General features: G+C 40.9%; 2 protein-coding genes across 4 annotated transcripts; both read right to left on the reverse strand.

The window, feature by feature from the left end:
- Window positions 1–918: 918 nt before the first annotated feature.
- LOC306912837 (eukaryotic translation initiation factor 4E type 2-like) lies at window positions 919–6226 on the reverse strand. Its single transcript, XM_079489292.1, has 3 exons — window positions 5886–6226; window positions 4745–4942; window positions 919–3310 (listed from the first exon to the last, which is right to left on the reverse strand). Exons 1-3 carry the CDS (start codon window positions 6022–6024, stop codon window positions 2958–2960), a joined length of 690 nt encoding a protein of 229 aa, XP_079345418.1. The 5' UTR covers window positions 6025–6226; the 3' UTR covers window positions 919–2957.
- An 851-nt stretch (window positions 6227–7077) lies between these two features.
- On the reverse strand, window positions 7078–16369 carry wdr13 (WD repeat domain 13). Of its 3 annotated transcripts, none has more exons than XM_079489167.1 (10): window positions 16236–16369; window positions 14945–15034; window positions 14599–14830; window positions 12449–12558; window positions 11950–12080; window positions 11431–11738; window positions 10193–10373; window positions 9880–10021; window positions 9226–9344; window positions 7078–8539 (listed from the first exon to the last, which is right to left on the reverse strand). In XM_079489167.1, the coding sequence occupies exons 2-10, from the start codon at window positions 14983–14985 to the stop codon at window positions 8355–8357; spliced, it is 1449 nt and encodes a 482-aa protein (XP_079345293.1). In that variant the 5' UTR covers window positions 14986–15034; window positions 16236–16369; the 3' UTR covers window positions 7078–8354. The 3 variants fall into 3 exon arrangements, with proteins under 3 accessions (XP_079345293.1, XP_079345294.1, XP_079345295.1); XM_079489168.1 differs by having other exon boundaries at window positions 16241–16295; XM_079489169.1 differs by lacking the exon at window positions 16236–16369 and adding an exon at window positions 16116–16134.
- Window positions 16370–17828: the final 1459 nt, after the last annotated feature.

The raw sequence follows: 17828 nt of genomic DNA on the forward strand, positions 1-17828 counted from the left end.
ATTGGTAAATACTGCTAGCTTTTGGAAATTTCCTTCCTTAAATATTTTTAGTGTGGCATTTCAAAGTTTTTAATGTAACCAAAAGAACATAATGCACTATTGTAAGAGGTATTTACAGTAGTTTACAGTAAGTATTCCTGGAAGTCCCACATTCAAAAGCTATTTTTTAACATTTTGTTGTGTTGCAGTGTTTTGAACCAATCCCTGTGTAATGAACAGTCGTGTATGTTTGCATGTCTGAAAGCAAAGTTTGATTTTGACGGGAAAGTTAGCTGGTTGAGTGGTTGTACAGATGTTTTGAAAGTGTGTGCAGTTTGGGGAAAATGGTGAAGTTTCAGTGTAATAATCCCAAATTTCAATAGCAAAGTCACCAAATTACACCAGTCAACATTACATTTCCCACCATACCCCCAATATTACCGACCCTGTCCAAATAGGGCTTGATTGATACAATGAAATTAGAGTGAAATTATGAATAAATCCATAGACCTAGAAAATAAAGATAACTCTGTAATTTATTTACATACATTTTATTAGAAAAATGAAATGCACATATTGGGACAACGGAAAATCAATCAGTGTGTAGTACTGTAATTCAATGGCTTGGACCACCATAGCACTGGTGATAACATCCTGTTGCTGCCCCTCTCAATTGGGGATTAGTTCCTCAGGCGAGATGAGGCTTCACTGCGCCTCTTCACAGTTGAGTTATTTCCTGTATGAAGATGTATTTTTTGGTGAAAGTTTCAAAATACCAGACACGTGTGATTTGGGAGACAGCCTTGGGGGATGGTATACACTTTTTTTTTAAATCATTGGGTAAAAACCTGTAACCGACACATTTTTGTAGAGGTAAATTCATTCTTTAAACACTGCACATGTTCTTTTAATCAAGGGTGAGACATGGAAACAGACTAATTCAATTAAAAGCTTAATTTTATTTCTACTGCTTTCTTATGAGAGCCTATCATAACAGAACCAAGGCAGTAAACAACCATCTCTTTCAATTAATTCACTATCCCATAATTAAACATCCAATATCGCAAACGTTATTCAATAAATACATTGCATCCGGCAATTACATTTCTTAGACATTACGTACACAATGGCCTAGATCCAGCAGATAATCTTTAAAACCAACCATCATATACCAATGCCATACACAGTAAATTGTGCTAATTTATCCATTTGAAATTCAAGTGTAACCAAATGGACCCTTTACAGGTCCATTTGGTTACATTTGTATGCTAATTTATCTTAGAGTTGAGGAATGAGGATTTTACTGTGTACACTAGGATGGCATGGCAGAGAAGCATGGCTTTGTAACCACTTAAACCCTATACTTTATGAGCGGGTCCCCTTCCTTTGTCCCTCTACACAGCAAATCTCAGCAAAAAGTACTCCACCTACATACAAGCTCACAATGCGCCGAGATGTGGTATGAGATTGTAGATCTGCTATTTCCTCTGAATGAATGCCTATTGTGACATGACTAGATAGAATAGGGACGTTAAGATTAATTTGCTTAAACTCTGTGCCAACACCTGGTTTATCAGAGCACTAGTAATTGGTCCACCTGGTTACATCTTTCCCAACATTTATAAATGTTTTACATTTTGAAAGCCTTAAAAAACAAAGAACACAGAATAAAAAGCAATCAACTGAGTGAAGGAAAGAAAACATTGTAGCAATTAATACAACACAGTTTCATCTCAGCATCGTGCGCAATGGTTCCAGTTACCATAGGGGTCATCAACACTAGGAATATTCTGGACAGCATTCAGAGAAAAACTAAAATACACAATCAAATCCAAACACTGCATGCAGCTGGCTCGTCATCCATCAACAAAATGACTGTTTTCTGTGTGCAGTGATTCTCAAACTTCTTAATTTCTATGGCTACGCCTACAGACCACCATAACTCTGAAAGTGTACAAATGGAATCAAATGGACATGGACCCACAAGGGTCCATTTGTACTCTCAGAGATACAGACCTTTAATAGACAATATAGTTCAGTTGCCAATATCAAACGTTTAGTTGGGAAGACTTGAGAAACACTGGTTTAGGGCAGTCACACAGTCTGAAGGGGCCACAACGCATGCTGAGGCACCAAACATTTCAAATGCCCATGTTGTCAGGTGGATTGTGGGCAGTACCGGTTTTCTAACTATAAGTCAAATACGTGCCAAGTGGGGTCAACCACGTTTCTTTCTTATTGGTTGATGCCTGGTCAATATTCACCAATATTGAACTCCACGCCTTGAACGTGACGTGTCAAAACGCAACCGCAAGGGGAAATCCACTCCTCCGCTCCCACAGAATGTAATTGAACTGGCACTTCTGATGCATATGTGTAACCATTATCTGAAGAAGGGTAAAGCGGCAGCAGGGTAGATCCGTAACCATTTTAGCCCTATTTTATAAACTTAGCCATTTGAATTAGATTTTCGAAAAATAATGTTTCTTTACATTTCTTTTCAGATGTCACCAGAATGAAAGCGGTTAAGGTGTCTCAGCTCTGCTAGCCAGTACCTCAGAAGAAAAACATTCTATCATGCAGATCACCCCACCCACCCAAAATCATGTATTTGTTAAGGTCAATGTGTCTTTGAAGATGACCCATTAGCACCCTGGTAGTTTTAATAAATTAGGGTAAAAATAAAAAAGTACTGTATAGCTCCTTTAGGGACGTTTTTGGGGGACAAAAATACAATTACATGTACATAAAACAGAGATGATTAGTCTGTGTACTGTAGAATGGGACTTTAAGCAAATAAATGCAAACCGATCACAAAAAGCATCACTGGCAATATTAAGCCCACTTTAAAAAATGCCCCATCCATACTGTACATAATGTGACATGATCCCCAGTAGAAAAACTTGTTTCTTCCTTCACCCAAAATCACAACTTGTCAAGTCAGGAATCACAATACAACACACACAGTCTCGCTCTCCTCAAAGGGTGATCTTCGTGTTCCGGAAGCTGGAATGATCCTTCAGACTGTCGTTGTGCGTCTTGTATTCCATGATGGTGTTCGGGGGAAGGTTGAGGACTCGCCTTAAAGTGTCTCGGATTCTGGACGTGGTCATCTGGTCGTTGGCCGTCTTATTCCAGATGGACAGAATGTCCTCCTGAAAGCGTATGGACACCACCACTCCACAGATCTCCTCTCCCACCATGAACTGTTCTCCCAGCATGGCCAGGATGATGTTCTCCCAGAAGCGACTCGCCAGGCCTTTACGGAGACGAATGATCCATTTACCTCCACTACGATTAGCATCATCCTCCCACATGGGTTTGATCCCCTCTTTAAAGACACAAATTCAAACAATGTTAACCACCTATAAGCCCTATATACTTTGTCATACACAGTGAATAGTGAAAAGAGACTATCTACAAGTTTATGGTGTTGCTATTTTTCAGTGGTTTTAGTTTGTTTTGAAAACACAATTTCAGTTAGACATCTATTTTATAAAGTCAGTTAACGTTTCATTTCTTCCCTTCCAATTCTAGTTCTTTCGTTAGCTGTGGTTAAACACAATAACCAATATTGCATTTTTCGATTTGTACTTTATTACTTTTCTCCAGTGTAACATCAATACGTCTACTCTCAACCCTCTTTGGGCATTAATAGTCGAGGAGACCAGGCATGTAGGTGTGGCACATAAATATATTGTAGATTTATCCTGTCAAATTGTGTTGTGGACTGAGTGAGTGAGGCTTCATTTTGGTGCAATGCAAACCTTTATGTATTATTCATTTCTTTTTTTTGTAAGTTTAGTTTTAGATTTGTTTGCTTGTAAGTGATATCATGTGCTTGTTTTGCATTTGTTTTCTCGGGGGATATCTGTATTTTTTTTCTCTTGTTGCATTTTTTCTGTCAATGTCATAAAATGAAAAAGCTAAAAGAATATATATAAATCATTAACTCATCAACTAAAAAAACACAAACAAAACACACAAGACAAAACTGAATAAAAATGCACAGAAGCATTAACTGAATACAAATGCACAGAAGAATTCAGCAGTCCACTTCAGCCAAAACCACATACAATAACCAATATTGCATTAATTAAACATTAATGCAAAAACAACTCACTGATATCATCTATAACAGATCAGTGGTTCTCAACCTTTTAGGGCTGCGACCTCCCAAAATAATCATAACTGGGGACCCCCAACCTTACAAGCACACAGGTATTGTAGAGTTGAGGGATTAAATTTAGTTTGACTCGGCTCCAAAGATAAATGAAAAAGAAAGATCTACAAGCTCACAGCGCCTGGAGGTCCAGAGACCCACAGGTTGAGAACCACTGAGTCTAGATATGGACTCGTTTGTACTAGGGATGTGCAATAAGACATATTGGCCGATATCCGATATAATTAATTGCTGTTATGGCCGATAACCGATGTCGATATGATCTCTTTCTGTGTTGAAACATTATAATAATTTTGTCCATTCTGAAAAATACATGTAACAGGGTGTCTGCACTGCAGGCTTAGGCAAGTCACATTTAACTTTAATAACTTTATATTTAATATTGTGAGCTTGTAGATCTGTTCAAGCTGTTACTTTGGGCTTGTTTATCTGTAAAGACAGACCAATTAATCAGACCGATTATTTAATTGGTCTGATTGATTAATCGAACCGATGCAGATTAATCTAAAAACAACTAAAATCGGCCGATACCGATGTGTTTGCCGATTAATCTCCCATTACTAGTTTGTACATTGATTGTACCTTTGAACAGGTGGAAGTCACTGTGTCCTGGCAGGTCCCCTGGCCTCACCAGGTGACTGTACAGCCTCCAGAACTGCTCCACAGACGCCACGGTTCCGATCTGCCTGATGTTCTGCTCATAGCTCTGGGTGCTGGCAGGTCGGCTGGGGGTTCTTCTGCTGAACCAGAACGTATAGCTGAACTGGAGCAGATGTTCTCCTGGAGATAAGAGAGCGACCATGTTGTAAAAAGATATATAAAAAAATAAAATAAATAAAGAAACAGGAAGCCTTAATCCTTAACCCTTAATGCAAAATGTCTTCTAAATCAGGTAGTTCTCACACAAAAAAATATCAGACGTACACGCAGCACGAAGTGACGTGCTGTAGATATCTACTATTTTTGAATGGCCAACGGAACAACCTAATGACAAAAGATGCTTGTCCCGGTTTGAATGGGTAAAATCACTTAAATCCAGTGAGCTTGTTGTAGATCTGCTATATTTGCTACATTTGTTCCTGAATTATTATTTTTTACTTGGTGTTTTAGGATGGGTCATGTTTCACAATTAATTTAGCACTAGTGGCTGCACCTCCACCAGAGGGAGTTTCCCTGACCTTGCCCCCCACCCCTAAATTCAAGTGACACGGGTAAGAATGCAATCTACTATGCAGCAACTACACAGTGCCAGTGGAATGCTCTAGTCCTAAACTTTTAAATTCCTCATTTAAATCTGCCCTAAAATCATGGCTTCACCCAAATTCTAATTGACCTGCCCTAGTGCCCTTAGCTAAATTCTCTAACTAGCCTGTCCCCTTCACCCTTCAAACAGAACAAGTTAAACATCTAATTCTAAGCCAATCACTCAAAACAAGTATTATTATTTTTGCTTTCCAGGTCAGACTCCATTTGACCTCCTTTATGAGACATTTACACCAAGCTTTCTGTTGGAGCCTTGTTTTAAGGGCCTTTGAGGTGCTGTAGCCTGTGGCACTACCAAGAGGTGCATGCATAGTCGAAGAAACCTTGTACGAGGGCTCCTGTTAGGGTCTTTAAAGGTATTTTTGTTGACCAGTGAGGAGATCCTGTATATTAGGAATCATGTTCTTTGGTTGACTTTTTTGATTTTTGACCTGGGGCCCTGGGCCGAACACATACATACCTGGATACACACACTGTTGTCTGCTGATGATGCTGTTCTTTTTGTTGCTGCCATCATCTCCTCGAGGACTCGTGTCCTCCTCCTCCTCGAGGATAATATCTTCAGTTTGGTTCATTTCCTCTCCCAGCAGCAGTTTCATTAGACTATCATACAGATATTATCGTTAATCTATAGTTAACAAAGCTTTCTTTAACGTTCTTCGACCACACAGTTAAAGGCAAATAAAACAAAACTCTGTTCACTGAAAATGACTGAAACGTTCTGCTCGGACTTCCTCCTTCCTGAGTTGTCTGTTCGTGTGCGCAGCCGCAGAGTGCTCGCTGCTGTACCGTGCTACGGGTAATCGGAGCGGTCAAAAAGGACGAGAGTTGCAATTCAGTATAACAGTTCAATTTGAAATCTATGTTCTTAAAATCAATTAACTGCTGCACCTTATAATATACATGTTGATGTTGTATGTGTATTTGTTCTTGAATTTGTGACTTACAGTAAGTACTACTAATAATTTGATAAAAGTTTTCAGTGGATATGTGCAAAAAAGATGACATGACAATTTGAAGTTATAAAGTAATCTCAAATGACATTATAACCTTCAGTTTTCACTAATTACATTTAAATGACAATAGAGGGTATGCACGTGACATCATCATCATACCCGGAAGTAATGCGGGAACGCCTACTGAGTGGCAAAACCTCCTTTTATATACTCTATGGGCAACACTACTTTCTAGCCTTGACAGCCCATACTCTATGGGCAAAACACTACTTTCTGGCCTTGACAGCCCATACATCCAAACAGAAAGTCCTGATCTGATTGCATTAAACGACATTAAACTCACTTTATGCATGCGCATACCCTCTATACTCTGACACTTTGAGTTAATGCTCCTTCCGCTTTGCTTTTTTTAATCTATATTTTATCCTCTTCTTCTCTTTTTGTCTCTATGTATGTTATTGCTCTGTAAGGTGAAGCACTTTGGTTCGACCTTGGTCGTTAGAACACACCCACACACCCTTCTTGTTTGTCCTTTTTTATTTTGATTTCTAGTTTTTAACCTTTTAACTAGTTTTTCTAATAAAATCGTTTTTACTTCCGTTCTGTAAAGCGACTTTGGGTACCTAGAAAAGCGCTATATAAATCGTATATATTATTACTGTATATTCCAAAACATTCAGTGAACAAGACTGCAGATAAAGGTACAGTAAGTTTATTCAGTGTGTGCATTTGTTAAATATATTAATGTGCAACCAACATGACTAGAATAACACTCACACACACAGTTAAACACACTAAAACAACCCCACATTCATACACACTCATTTCTTTTTTTTCTTTTTTCTATTTTGATTGACATCCAGTCTGATATGCCAGTACTGGTTCTGGAATTCAATGCCATGCATGTTACAGCAAACATGAAAACACACCTGGTTGCCTAAAAGACAACTGCAGGAATAAAAAGGACAGAAGACGGTCTATTACGACTACACTGCTTGATAAACAGTTACATAAATAGTTAAATAGATCTACGTCAGAGGTCCGTCAGTGTCTTGTGATGGAATGCGTTTGAGCAGCGTTTTTCATTCTCTTCTTCGAATGATTTCAGTGATGTCCATAAAAGATGACGCTCATGCATGCTAGTAGCACTATATTCCTGCATGTTGCAAAGCAAATTAGCAGACAGTTTAACCACTTAAACCCTATGAACTTCACTGACCGAAGTCCCCCAGGACAATGTACTTATTTTTTCGCCTTTTTTCCCCCTCTAGCCGATTTATAAGCTCACAACATACCACGTTGCAACACGTTTTGACAATAAAACAAGTCGCTGAAAAGCAACCTAAAAAAATGCAAAGCAAAGTCATCTCACACCTAGAACCTTTGGAACTGCTTATTGGCTGCAGCTGCCTTGTTACTTGTGAGCATGTTGAACCTCACCGTCTTGCTGAGGGACCTACTGTATTATGACATGCAGAAAAGGGACACCAGGGTTCAAGTGGTTAAAGTGAAGTCAGTGGTTCTCAAACGTCAGTGGTTCTCAAACGTTTTCATTTCAAGGACCCCCAGTTTTGTATGAATTAGGTGCCCATAACTCAGAGAGTACACTCTCAGAGTAACAGACCTGTAAGGGTCCATTTGGTTCCTAAATGTAGATGGGGGCCCCCCCTGGAACCCCGTCAAGGACCCATGTCGGTCCCTGGACCCCACTTTGAGAACCACCGCGTTAAGTGAGCATTTCTCAGCCCCACCCCCGTAGAAATCCCAAAACATCCCTAACATACAGTACAGACGTTGATATGGATGGATTTCAACCTCATTGCAATGCAACTGATAACCGTTAAAATGTAGCCTGTTTACATTCGAGGGAAAAACAAATCTACAGACTTGCGATTGGACGGATTATGGAATGACACATGAAATGTTCTTTTGTGTGTGCCCCGCCGTGGAAGCATGTTGGTCGGTCGGTCAAATCATTTCTGCTCCCGCCTCCAGATGATGACCATGCCGGTGGAATCGGCTGACGCCAGCAAACTCTCGTCGCAGTTGAAGCTGACGTCCAGCACCGGACCCCCGTGGCCCTGCAGCTTGTTCACGATGGCCTTGGCGTTGCGCTCCACATCAAAGAAGTACACACACGCATCCTCACTGCCGGTCACTGTGCAAGAGAGATGATGAAGTCAATCACTGTGGGTGCAACAGTTAATCAAACTAATTTATTCTTTATTTATTCGATTAATTTAAATAGTCAAAAATAGCTCAAATAGGCCTGGACCGCTGGGCACCTAGGCTCCAACGCAACCTAACAGCGTGTTGCAGGTTCGAGTCCCAATCTCGACGGCATTTGCTGCGTGTCACTCCCCATTATCAGTCTCACCATGTCCTATCTACTCACTGTATACTATCAATAAAGGTGCTGAGAGCTTGTAGATCTGCTATTTCTTATATTGTCAATGACCACTAAAGGTGGCCTTACACTAGCCGATTTTTTTCAATCTGAAATCTGATAGCGCCACACACTACAGGATAATCGGAGCGGGGCAGAGCAAATATCAAACATTCTTGATGTTGATCGGGCCGATCCCGATCGCGCTTTGAGCGGCCCCGAGCAGATCGATTGAGTCGGGCACCCCCCGAGCGTCAAAAAATGCCCGATTATCGGCTAGTGTAAGGCCACCTTTACTGGCTGGATATTAGCAACATTATTCCTCCCGGTTTTTGTATGGAACGGAACGGGGGGGGGGGTCTTTCAGAGTAAAAGCTGCCATATCTGCACGGCACCCCGAGCTGCTATTTTGAAAGAAATCCCGGCACTGATTGTGTTAAAAGAAGTCATGTGCTTACCAACACAGGCTCCCTGTCTGAAAGACATGAGGGGGCAGAAGATGCTGTGGACGTGCTGGGAACCATGCTGGATGGGATAACTTCTCTTCAGCTGTAAAGTTCCTTCATTGTCCACCACTCTGCAATCCAATCCAACACAAGAGCATAAACACCAAAAAAAATCACCTGAGGGCCTATATACTGTACTTCATTGTACAACAACTAGCACAAATTGCAGATCTACAATCTCACAACACGTCGTATCGTGTTTGACCTTGTAGTTGTCATTTTGCCTATAATGACATGCCCAGAATAGACGCCCTTTTGAAAATGGTTCATATATACTTTTTCGCAAAAGCGTCACGTCACCAGCTCATAAAACGCCATTATTGTTGGTCGTGCGAAAAGGATAATTTAGCCATGAAGGTCAATCTGAAATAACATAACGATGGCATACTGTATGTTGAAACACAACAAATAGAAAAAAATAGCCAATCTATACACTCACACCGTGTTGCATTGCGACACGTTGTGAGCTTGTAGCTTGTCGCTATTTTTAAAGATTCTTTACAGTTTTAGCCTATAATGGCAAGCCCAAAATACGGAGACTGGGGTTAAAGTTGTTTAAATATGAACATAGCTGGTGTGTGATAACTGCAGGCTGTGTGGACTGACCTATACAGCAGTAGTTTATTGACACAGGCGTTGACCAGCAGAGAGGGGTCCCTGGCCTCACGGCTGATCCAGGATCGAGCAGATATGCTGCAGATGGAGCTGCCTTCACTCACCACCAGACGCTTGGCTTTGGTCAGCTTCCCTGTGGAGGAGAGAGGGACCATTACATCAACCTGGTGGTTCTCTCTCAAGTCTCAACCAGTACAGAGCCACAATTCAACTCACAAACGAAAATGACGCCGGTGCGATTAAATTCGCCATCGTGTCAGGCGCATTCGTATATGACTTAGAGGTTTTCATAGGACAACTGTACCTGTGGCCATGTCGAACAGAAAGGAGAAGATGCTTCCCCTGTCGTCGCCGGCCCAGAGGATCCTCCCCGGAGCATCGAAGGACAGAGACAACACTCTGCCTGTCAGCTTACTGGAACCTCCCTTCACCTTCTTACCCGTGGAGATGTTCACCACATGGAGGTGGTGCTTGCTGTTTCCCACCTGCACAACAGAGAGGAGGGACATCCGCATCAACCACATTAACACTTTGACTCTGTTGTTTTGAATAGGGATATAGAAATAAATATCTCGCTATAGTAATATATATTAGATAATCCCAAATGCCAATCATAAGATGTTTATCGTCGACATGGACTCTGTTTTCGAGTCCATGTTTAGTTCCCTTTTATAAAGTGAATTCAAACATATTGCACACTAACTGGCACTACTGCAAGCCTCCCACAGGTTGTGTGTGAGCCAACACACACAACCTGTTTTCCTGTATGCGTGGGGGTGTGGAGATCAAGCTGCTGTGATGAGCTCATAATGAATCATCTACAGTCAGTGGCACCTAAAACACAAGGAAGTTGGAACCAATTCTCTCTTCTTTGACTTCAGTATTTATGCAGCTTATGTGTCCCAATTTTTAACCACTTTCACCCTGGCATCCCTATTTTGGGCATGTAGATATAATCGAATATTTTCTAACATTTTCCAACATCATCCAAACATTGCAGATCTACAAGACAACGCGTTGCATGTTTGTATTTTATTTATTGCTTGTTCATTGTACAATTAAGTTAAATGTTCTGTTCATAAAGTATGTGTTTTTCTTTCTTCTTTCTATCAAAACGTTATTAGTATTTATTATTATTATAATAATTATTTTATTTATTTGTTTGTTTATAGGTTAAATGTTCTCAAATAGAAATTAGATTTCCAAATGAAATCTAAGGTTTTTATACCCGTAATTGATTTCAAAATGTTACACTTATAGGTTTAATGTTTGTTTTTCCTTAGACAAACATTAAAAACGCCATTGACAATGGACAGATTCTAATGTTTGTTTTGTCACTAACTCAAACATTAAATGCCATTAACAATGAACAGTTGGCCTGGTCCGTGGCTCAGCGGTCCAGGCACCTTGGCTGGTAATACAGTCTGGCAGTGCGCCGCGGACAGGTGGTCTAGGACTCAAACGGCTCCAAATATTTGCATCCGCTCGGATCTACGTAATATAATTATTATTACTATATATTTTATATTAAAGCTTACTCACCACAGTGAGGTTATTATTCATGGGCTGGAAGGTGCAGCACAGCAGCTCGCTGGATTCCGGGTCTCTGACCTCACGGATGCAACGGCCGTCTTCAGTATTCCAAATACGGAGCGTCCCATCAAGTGATGTGGACACTATGACGTCATTGCTGAGGGACCATGCAAAGTCTGTGACGGGACCTCCGTGGCCCTTCAGGATCACCTTCACGCTGGGCGGGGGCGGGGACAGAGTCATGATGGACAAGGTACCGTCCAATGAGCAGCATGCGAGCAGGTGCTTGTCATCGTTGGCGAATTGCAACCGTGGAACTAAGCAAGAAAAAGGGAGAACACAACCAAAGGGATGCTCAATGCACTCCAAATGGATCGTGCTTTAAAAATCCAATCATGGCGATGTCAAGAGCCCGACCCGAGGCCCTTTAACATCCATCATACATTTTAAGATAAATATTTCAAATGTTTTGCAAGATTAGCCCCCCCCCCCCACACACACACAAAAATAAAAAATAAGTTAGCTTACCGGCAGAGTCCACATGTTGGTCAAAGATGTGGTGCATGCCAGCAAAAGCATAATTCTCGCTCAGGGTCGTGTCCCCAGCCATGGCACGGCTAGCCTCTGCCACCGAGGTGGGCACCAGGCTGCCCGGAGGCCTGCGCACAACACACACACACACACACACACACACACACACACACACACACACACACACACACACACACACACACACACACACACACACACACACACACACACACACACACACACACACACACACACACACACACACACACACACACACACACACACACACACACACACACACAATCAGTACGATATGAGTTATAACTGCGGCCTAGCAACATGATGAATATTCAAATATGATCTAACTATGAGGAGTTACTGCCAATAAATACAACAAAAAGCAACTGCTCAAAGTGCAGCAAATACATCTTCTGAATGCAACTCCTCAAAAACAGCGGAGATTGTATGGAAGCATGTCAGGGGCCGGCCAAAGTACCTCTCATCGTAGACGGCTCTGTTCATCTGGGCCTGAAGCTGGTAAGAACCTCGACTGACAGACCGACGGTGACCACGGGCACCCTGGGCACGAGGGTCCTCCTCGAAGTCCTGCTCAGAAAAAAGAAAGAAAGAACCTCATGGAATGAGTTTTAAGTTACCACTTTAAACTTAACCTGTGTTTTGGGCATTTTAGGCGAAAACTTTCTCAAATGTTTTGAAAACAGCAGCTCTGGCCCAGATGGCTGGCGTAGGCTGGGCACCTAGGCTGCTAATGCCACCTGGTGTCACGGGTTCGACTCCCGATCCCTACAACCTTTGCTGCGTGTCATTCCCCATCCCCCCCCCCCCCCCCATTTCCTGTCAGTCTATCTCCATCAATAAAAGGCAGAAAAGCCTAAACAATCTTTAAAAAAGAAAATAGCAGCTCTAAAAGCTCTGACTGAGCTTGTTGATCGGCTATTTTCAAAAACATATTGAATATTTTTGAGGCTGCTATCTGAGATAAAGAGTACATTTGTATGCCCTATTCCCCTCAAGAGTTTGAGGGGAAAATAAAATCACAAAACCTTCACAATTTTGTGACACATTGTTGTCAAAACATTTTTCGAACATTTCTTTAATCTACAATGACAAGCCCAAAATAGGGATGCCTGGGTTTAAATGGTTATATGAATGAAGACAAACCAACAACAACATATTGGGTAAGTGTGCACTGTGCACAGTGGTGGAAGAAGTTGTACTCTTATGATGTCTTACTTAAAGGAAGCAATACCACACCATAAAACATACTTTGAATAAGTTATAGACCAGTAGTGAAAATTAAAAGTACTCATTTTAATGGCCCATTTCACAATATGTTTTTAAGACAAACCTTTTAGAAAATAGCTAAGCTTGTGAGCTTTAGATCAGATATTTCCAAGTAGACAAAGTATAATATCATTGGTTAGTATGATTTTTAATTATAATATAAATCAAAAGTAACTTTTAACAGTAATGGAGTAAGTACAATATTTGCCTCTGAGATGTAGTGGAGCAAAAATAGCAGATCTACAAGCTCACAACGCGTTGAAATCTGCTATTTCTACGTGTTGAAATCTGCTATTTCTATAAAGTACTGAAAAATGGCCATACTCAAGTAAATTAAAAGGCAAAGCACCTCAAATCTGTACTTAAATACTCAAGTAAATGTACTTAGTAATTTTCCACCACTGAGTGAGTGCACCATCATGCACTGTGGAGGTGACAACCATACTTCCATAAACATGAACAATGCCTCAGGCTCTTTCAACCAAGCTGCTCAGATTCATGTGAGTGCAGAGCCAGCATGTGTGACACACACACAGTGACAGCAAGTGGACATTGAAGTCCAGTTTGTGCACATGGGCCTCTCATGTCTCAATTAGCCTGTCTAGTCATTGTACTTTGTCAAACACAAATTGCATCAATGTGATTGTATTTGCATTTTTACACTCTTTTAAGCCCAATTCTGACACGTTTTACCCGAGGAGGTCCTATAACTGTACTGCAACTGTTACGTTATTACTTCAGTAATTCCAGATCAGCTATTTTCTATATTTTTGTGCGACAAAAATAGGGCTTAAGTGGTGAATCAGTGGCAGCTTACCGAGATATCTATTCACACAGTACTGCATTAGTATTACCAGAGGTCCGAAGAGATTCCCCAAAATAAAGTAGGTAATTCAGTTAGTAATTCTCATTTTCCAATCCGATAAAGATTACGGACATGGCAGAAAGGATTAGAATCACTGAAGTAACAGTCATAAATCAAATACCGGTAATTAAATTAGGGCTGAGCAATAATACCGCTATATAATATACTACGCTATATCAATATCAAGATCTTGATATGAGACTAGATATTATCTGGGATTTTGGATGTTGTTAATCACTTCAGCCCTACAGTATTTTATACTTGTTTCAAAAATAGCTCATCTACAAGATGCATTGTGAACCAGTATATCTGCCGATTAGCCATCTTCTAAAATAATTTCAAATATTGGGATTTTCCTCACAAATTATATTATCGTCAACATTGAGTTATTTATAGCCCAGCCCTAATAACAATCACAGGTCCTCCTCAGGTAGATCTAATCAGGTCAGAACGGGGGCATTTGTTATCTCTCTGACCTCCATGCGGTCCAGTGTGGTTCGGGAGCTGCGCACACTGCTGGCCCTGAAGCTGCTCTGTTCGGACAGCGGGCCGTAGCGCAGGGCCAGCAGCTGGCTGCGCAGCCTCAGGTACTGCCTGCGCAGACCCGGCTCAAAGCCACACTTGGCGTTCTCTCTGAGCAGCTGGCTGCGCCGCCGGATGTATTGCGTGCGGAACTGTGGGAACGTAGGCGTGCGGTAAGCATTGTACCTGCAGAGGGAGGGAGAAAAGTCACACATGCACATAACAATAAATCACAACTGATCTATAAACAATTACAATCAGTTGAGAAACGTCCAATGCTGCTGCCTGAGTGAGTCTCACCTTGCGTCCACTGCCAACACCTGCTGCCAAACGGCAGCCATTCCTCAAGCACTGTGGGGTAGACAGGAAGCCACTGCCAGGGGCAGATCCCTGTCAACAAATACAAAGCTGTCACACCCGAGGAGGATGATGTTGTCCATACTTATTATTACTTGCATTCTTATAAGTGAGTGAGGTGTCTTCAGGTCATAGTGGTCCAATGCCACTATGACAGAACAATAGTGTCCCTATTCTCATAATTTTAGGCATGCCATAATAGACAAAAAAAGTCTATTTTCAGTCAAGAGATTTGGGAGAAGAAAATAGTATGGGGTCTCCCGGATGTCTGTACATGCTGGTGGTCCCTTCATGTCCCCCTCTACACCAAACATCCTTGCCTATAGTATTATTAACAACGGCATTGCCATAATTACAGAAGCCAACCTCTTTCTCATCAATATACCATGATCAGATCCAATTGAAACCTCTACCTAGCATCTTACTTATGAATAACATCCTCTAGCACACCTGACTGACAACTGGCCTACTAGTGTAAATGTACATGTGGTGGTTGGTTAGACTGGTCTCTGTGATGGTATGTTGTTTAATATGCCATGTCCATACTTGACATATTAAATGTATGTCCTAATGGTACGGTTAGGCTAATATGTCACGTGTCCATACTTTACACTTTAAAGTGCTCATTTGTGAAGTCCCATGATGTGTTGTATATAGGCTACTGTATATACAGGCTAGGTCATGCATCTGCTGACAACTCCCGGCATGTTCATGATATCTGTAATAACTGTATTGTTACTGTATATCGTCATTATGATCCGTTTTGATCTGTGCCCCATAGAGATAATTGTATTCTCATTGCCTATGTAGCATTTAGTTCACCTGTGAATAAGTCATGTCAAGTTCTATTTTATGATGACATATACATAACACAACATACAAGATATGAAAGGATGTTCACAAGACATGCCACAACATAACACAAGATAAAACAACATAGCACAAGATATAAGAAGAAATATTTGTAACACAGAGATAGGCAGGCTGTAACAAGATATGTAAGCAGAGCAAAGGGAAGGCCAGCGGACAGCTAACACAACTAGCCACACACATATTAGCTTACTCCTTCCGTATGCATAAACCAACGACCATATTTCTTAACGTTTTCACGAACAATTTCTCATTTGATATGTTGACATGCTGGTGCAGAATAAACGTGGCTCAGAAGCACAGTGACAGAATGTCACAACGTGACAACAGCATCCACAAATGAAGCATTAAATGACACACTCACCTAACCTTCCTTTAGCATTTCTCCATCGCTTGATTTGTTTTCTCTGACAGCCAGATCACGTGACACAGGCAGGAAGTAAAGCAAGCGACCGCTCTCTCCGCTGCGTTGATGTGCAAATCATGGGGATTGACCGGATTGACAGAGAACAGTGCAAATTATTATCCACATACTTTATAGCTCAGTAAAAAATATGTGTGCCAAAGGTGGCGTTTCACTGTTTCCATTACCGTTTTTAAATATTATTGTTAATAGTATTATATATTATACAATCTCCATTCCATTCTCCTCCACTCAGAAAATAATAATAATGTACATTAATAACCTGGATTTTTCACATCTATGATGAATTGAACAAGGTGGACCCTCCACTCACTGTTAACAGTTTTTGTATTGAGTTGTGTTTGAAATGTACTGTAATTCTGCAAACTGTTAATAAATATCAATCAATCAATCAATCAATCAATCAATCAGTTAATCAATCAATCAATCAATCAATCAATCAATCAATCAATCAATACATTTCTATAAGTTACCTTTGAAGGGCAACATTATAATTTACTATACGAATGTAGGCCTACACATGAGTGTGCACTGTGCACACACAAATGCTTACAGGATGACCTGTTTTTTCAACAAAAAAATGAAATTAAATTAAATTTAAAAATAAAATGCACTGTTAATATTAGTTAATTAATTCATCAATCAATTTGTGTGCACCAAATGGACCCTCATCATCATGTCAATGGACCCTTCATGTCAAGGACCCCCAAAAGGATTTAGCCACGGGCCACGGCCGACCCTCATCTGAAAAGATGTGTTTCTAAATTATTCTGATTGTTGCTCTTCTGAATTTCTTTGTGGAAAATAAGTGTGGCATCATGACATGTCGGCTTGTAGTTCGGCTATTATTTTGAGATGGCAAAATATTCAATAAAAGTCTCCATGTGCACACTCATCATCTCTTTATTTTATTATTTTTATATCAAGGTTTCGGTCATAGACCTTCTTCAGGCATCAATCATTTGCAAAATGTAAAATAGGGTTAAAGTGGGGTAAACTGATTGTGATGGACTAATTCTGGGGGCCCCTTAGAACCCCTTGGAGGACTCCTGGGGGAGAACAACCGCATGAGTAAAGTCAGTTACCGGTATATTAACACTCAGGAGGATTAATGAATAACCTGATGACAATGTTTTCTTGTGTGGTGAACAATGGACAATGCTGCGTTCTAGTGGCTCTACAATGGTGGGATTATAAAGGCCAGGTGGTTTCGCGTGGCTCAGCAGCCCAGTGGCTGCAGCTGACGGGGCTCTTTTCTTTTCGGTGACGCTTTCCCGAAGGGGCCCTGGTGACACGTCCATTCATAAGCCAGGGCCATAAATGTGCGGGTTGAACACCACATTAAGCACTGCATTTTCAAAAGAAGCACTGACTTAGGAGCACAGCCAAAATGCCAGGAACAAAAGGTAAAAATAAATACAAATAAATGTGTTAAATGTTCATTTCAGTGCCTCTGTTATACTGTAGGTCCTACAGGTATGGACTATGGAACATATATGGCTATAGGATTTGTTTTCTTTGAGTTAAGACGTA

This window comes from Electrona antarctica (assembly GCF_951216825.1).
Source record: "Electrona antarctica genome assembly, chromosome: 2".
Taxonomy (NCBI): domain Eukaryota; kingdom Metazoa; phylum Chordata; class Actinopteri; order Myctophiformes; family Myctophidae; genus Electrona; species Electrona antarctica.

What these genes read in the sequence shown, in the direction of transcription:
- LOC306912837 (XM_079489292.1), bottom strand. Translation starts at nt 6,024, where the DNA reads ATGAAACTGCTGCTGGGAGAGGAAATGAACCAAACTGAAGATATTATC. An exon ending in ACAACAGTGTGTGTATCCAG is followed by an intron (nt 4,943 to 5,885) that starts GTATGTATGTGT and finishes TCTTATCTCCAG; the next exon opens with GAGAACATCTGCTCCAGTTC. An exon ending in TGACTTCCACCTGTTCAAAG is followed by an intron (nt 3,311 to 4,744) that starts GTACAATCAATG and finishes GTGTCTTTAAAG; the next exon opens with AGGGGATCAAACCCATGTGG.
- wdr13 (XM_079489167.1), bottom strand. Translation starts at nt 14,985, where the DNA reads ATGGCTGCCGTTTGGCAGCAGGTGTTGGCAGTGGACGCAAG. An exon ending in GTGTTGGCAGTGGACGCAAG is followed by an intron (nt 14,831 to 14,944) that starts GTGAGACTCACT and finishes CTCCCTCTGCAG; the next exon opens with GTACAATGCTTACCGCACGC. An exon ending in CCACACTGGACCGCATGGAG is followed by an intron (nt 12,559 to 14,598) that starts GTCAGAGAGATA and finishes TTTTCTGAGCAG; the next exon opens with GACTTCGAGGAGGACCCTCG.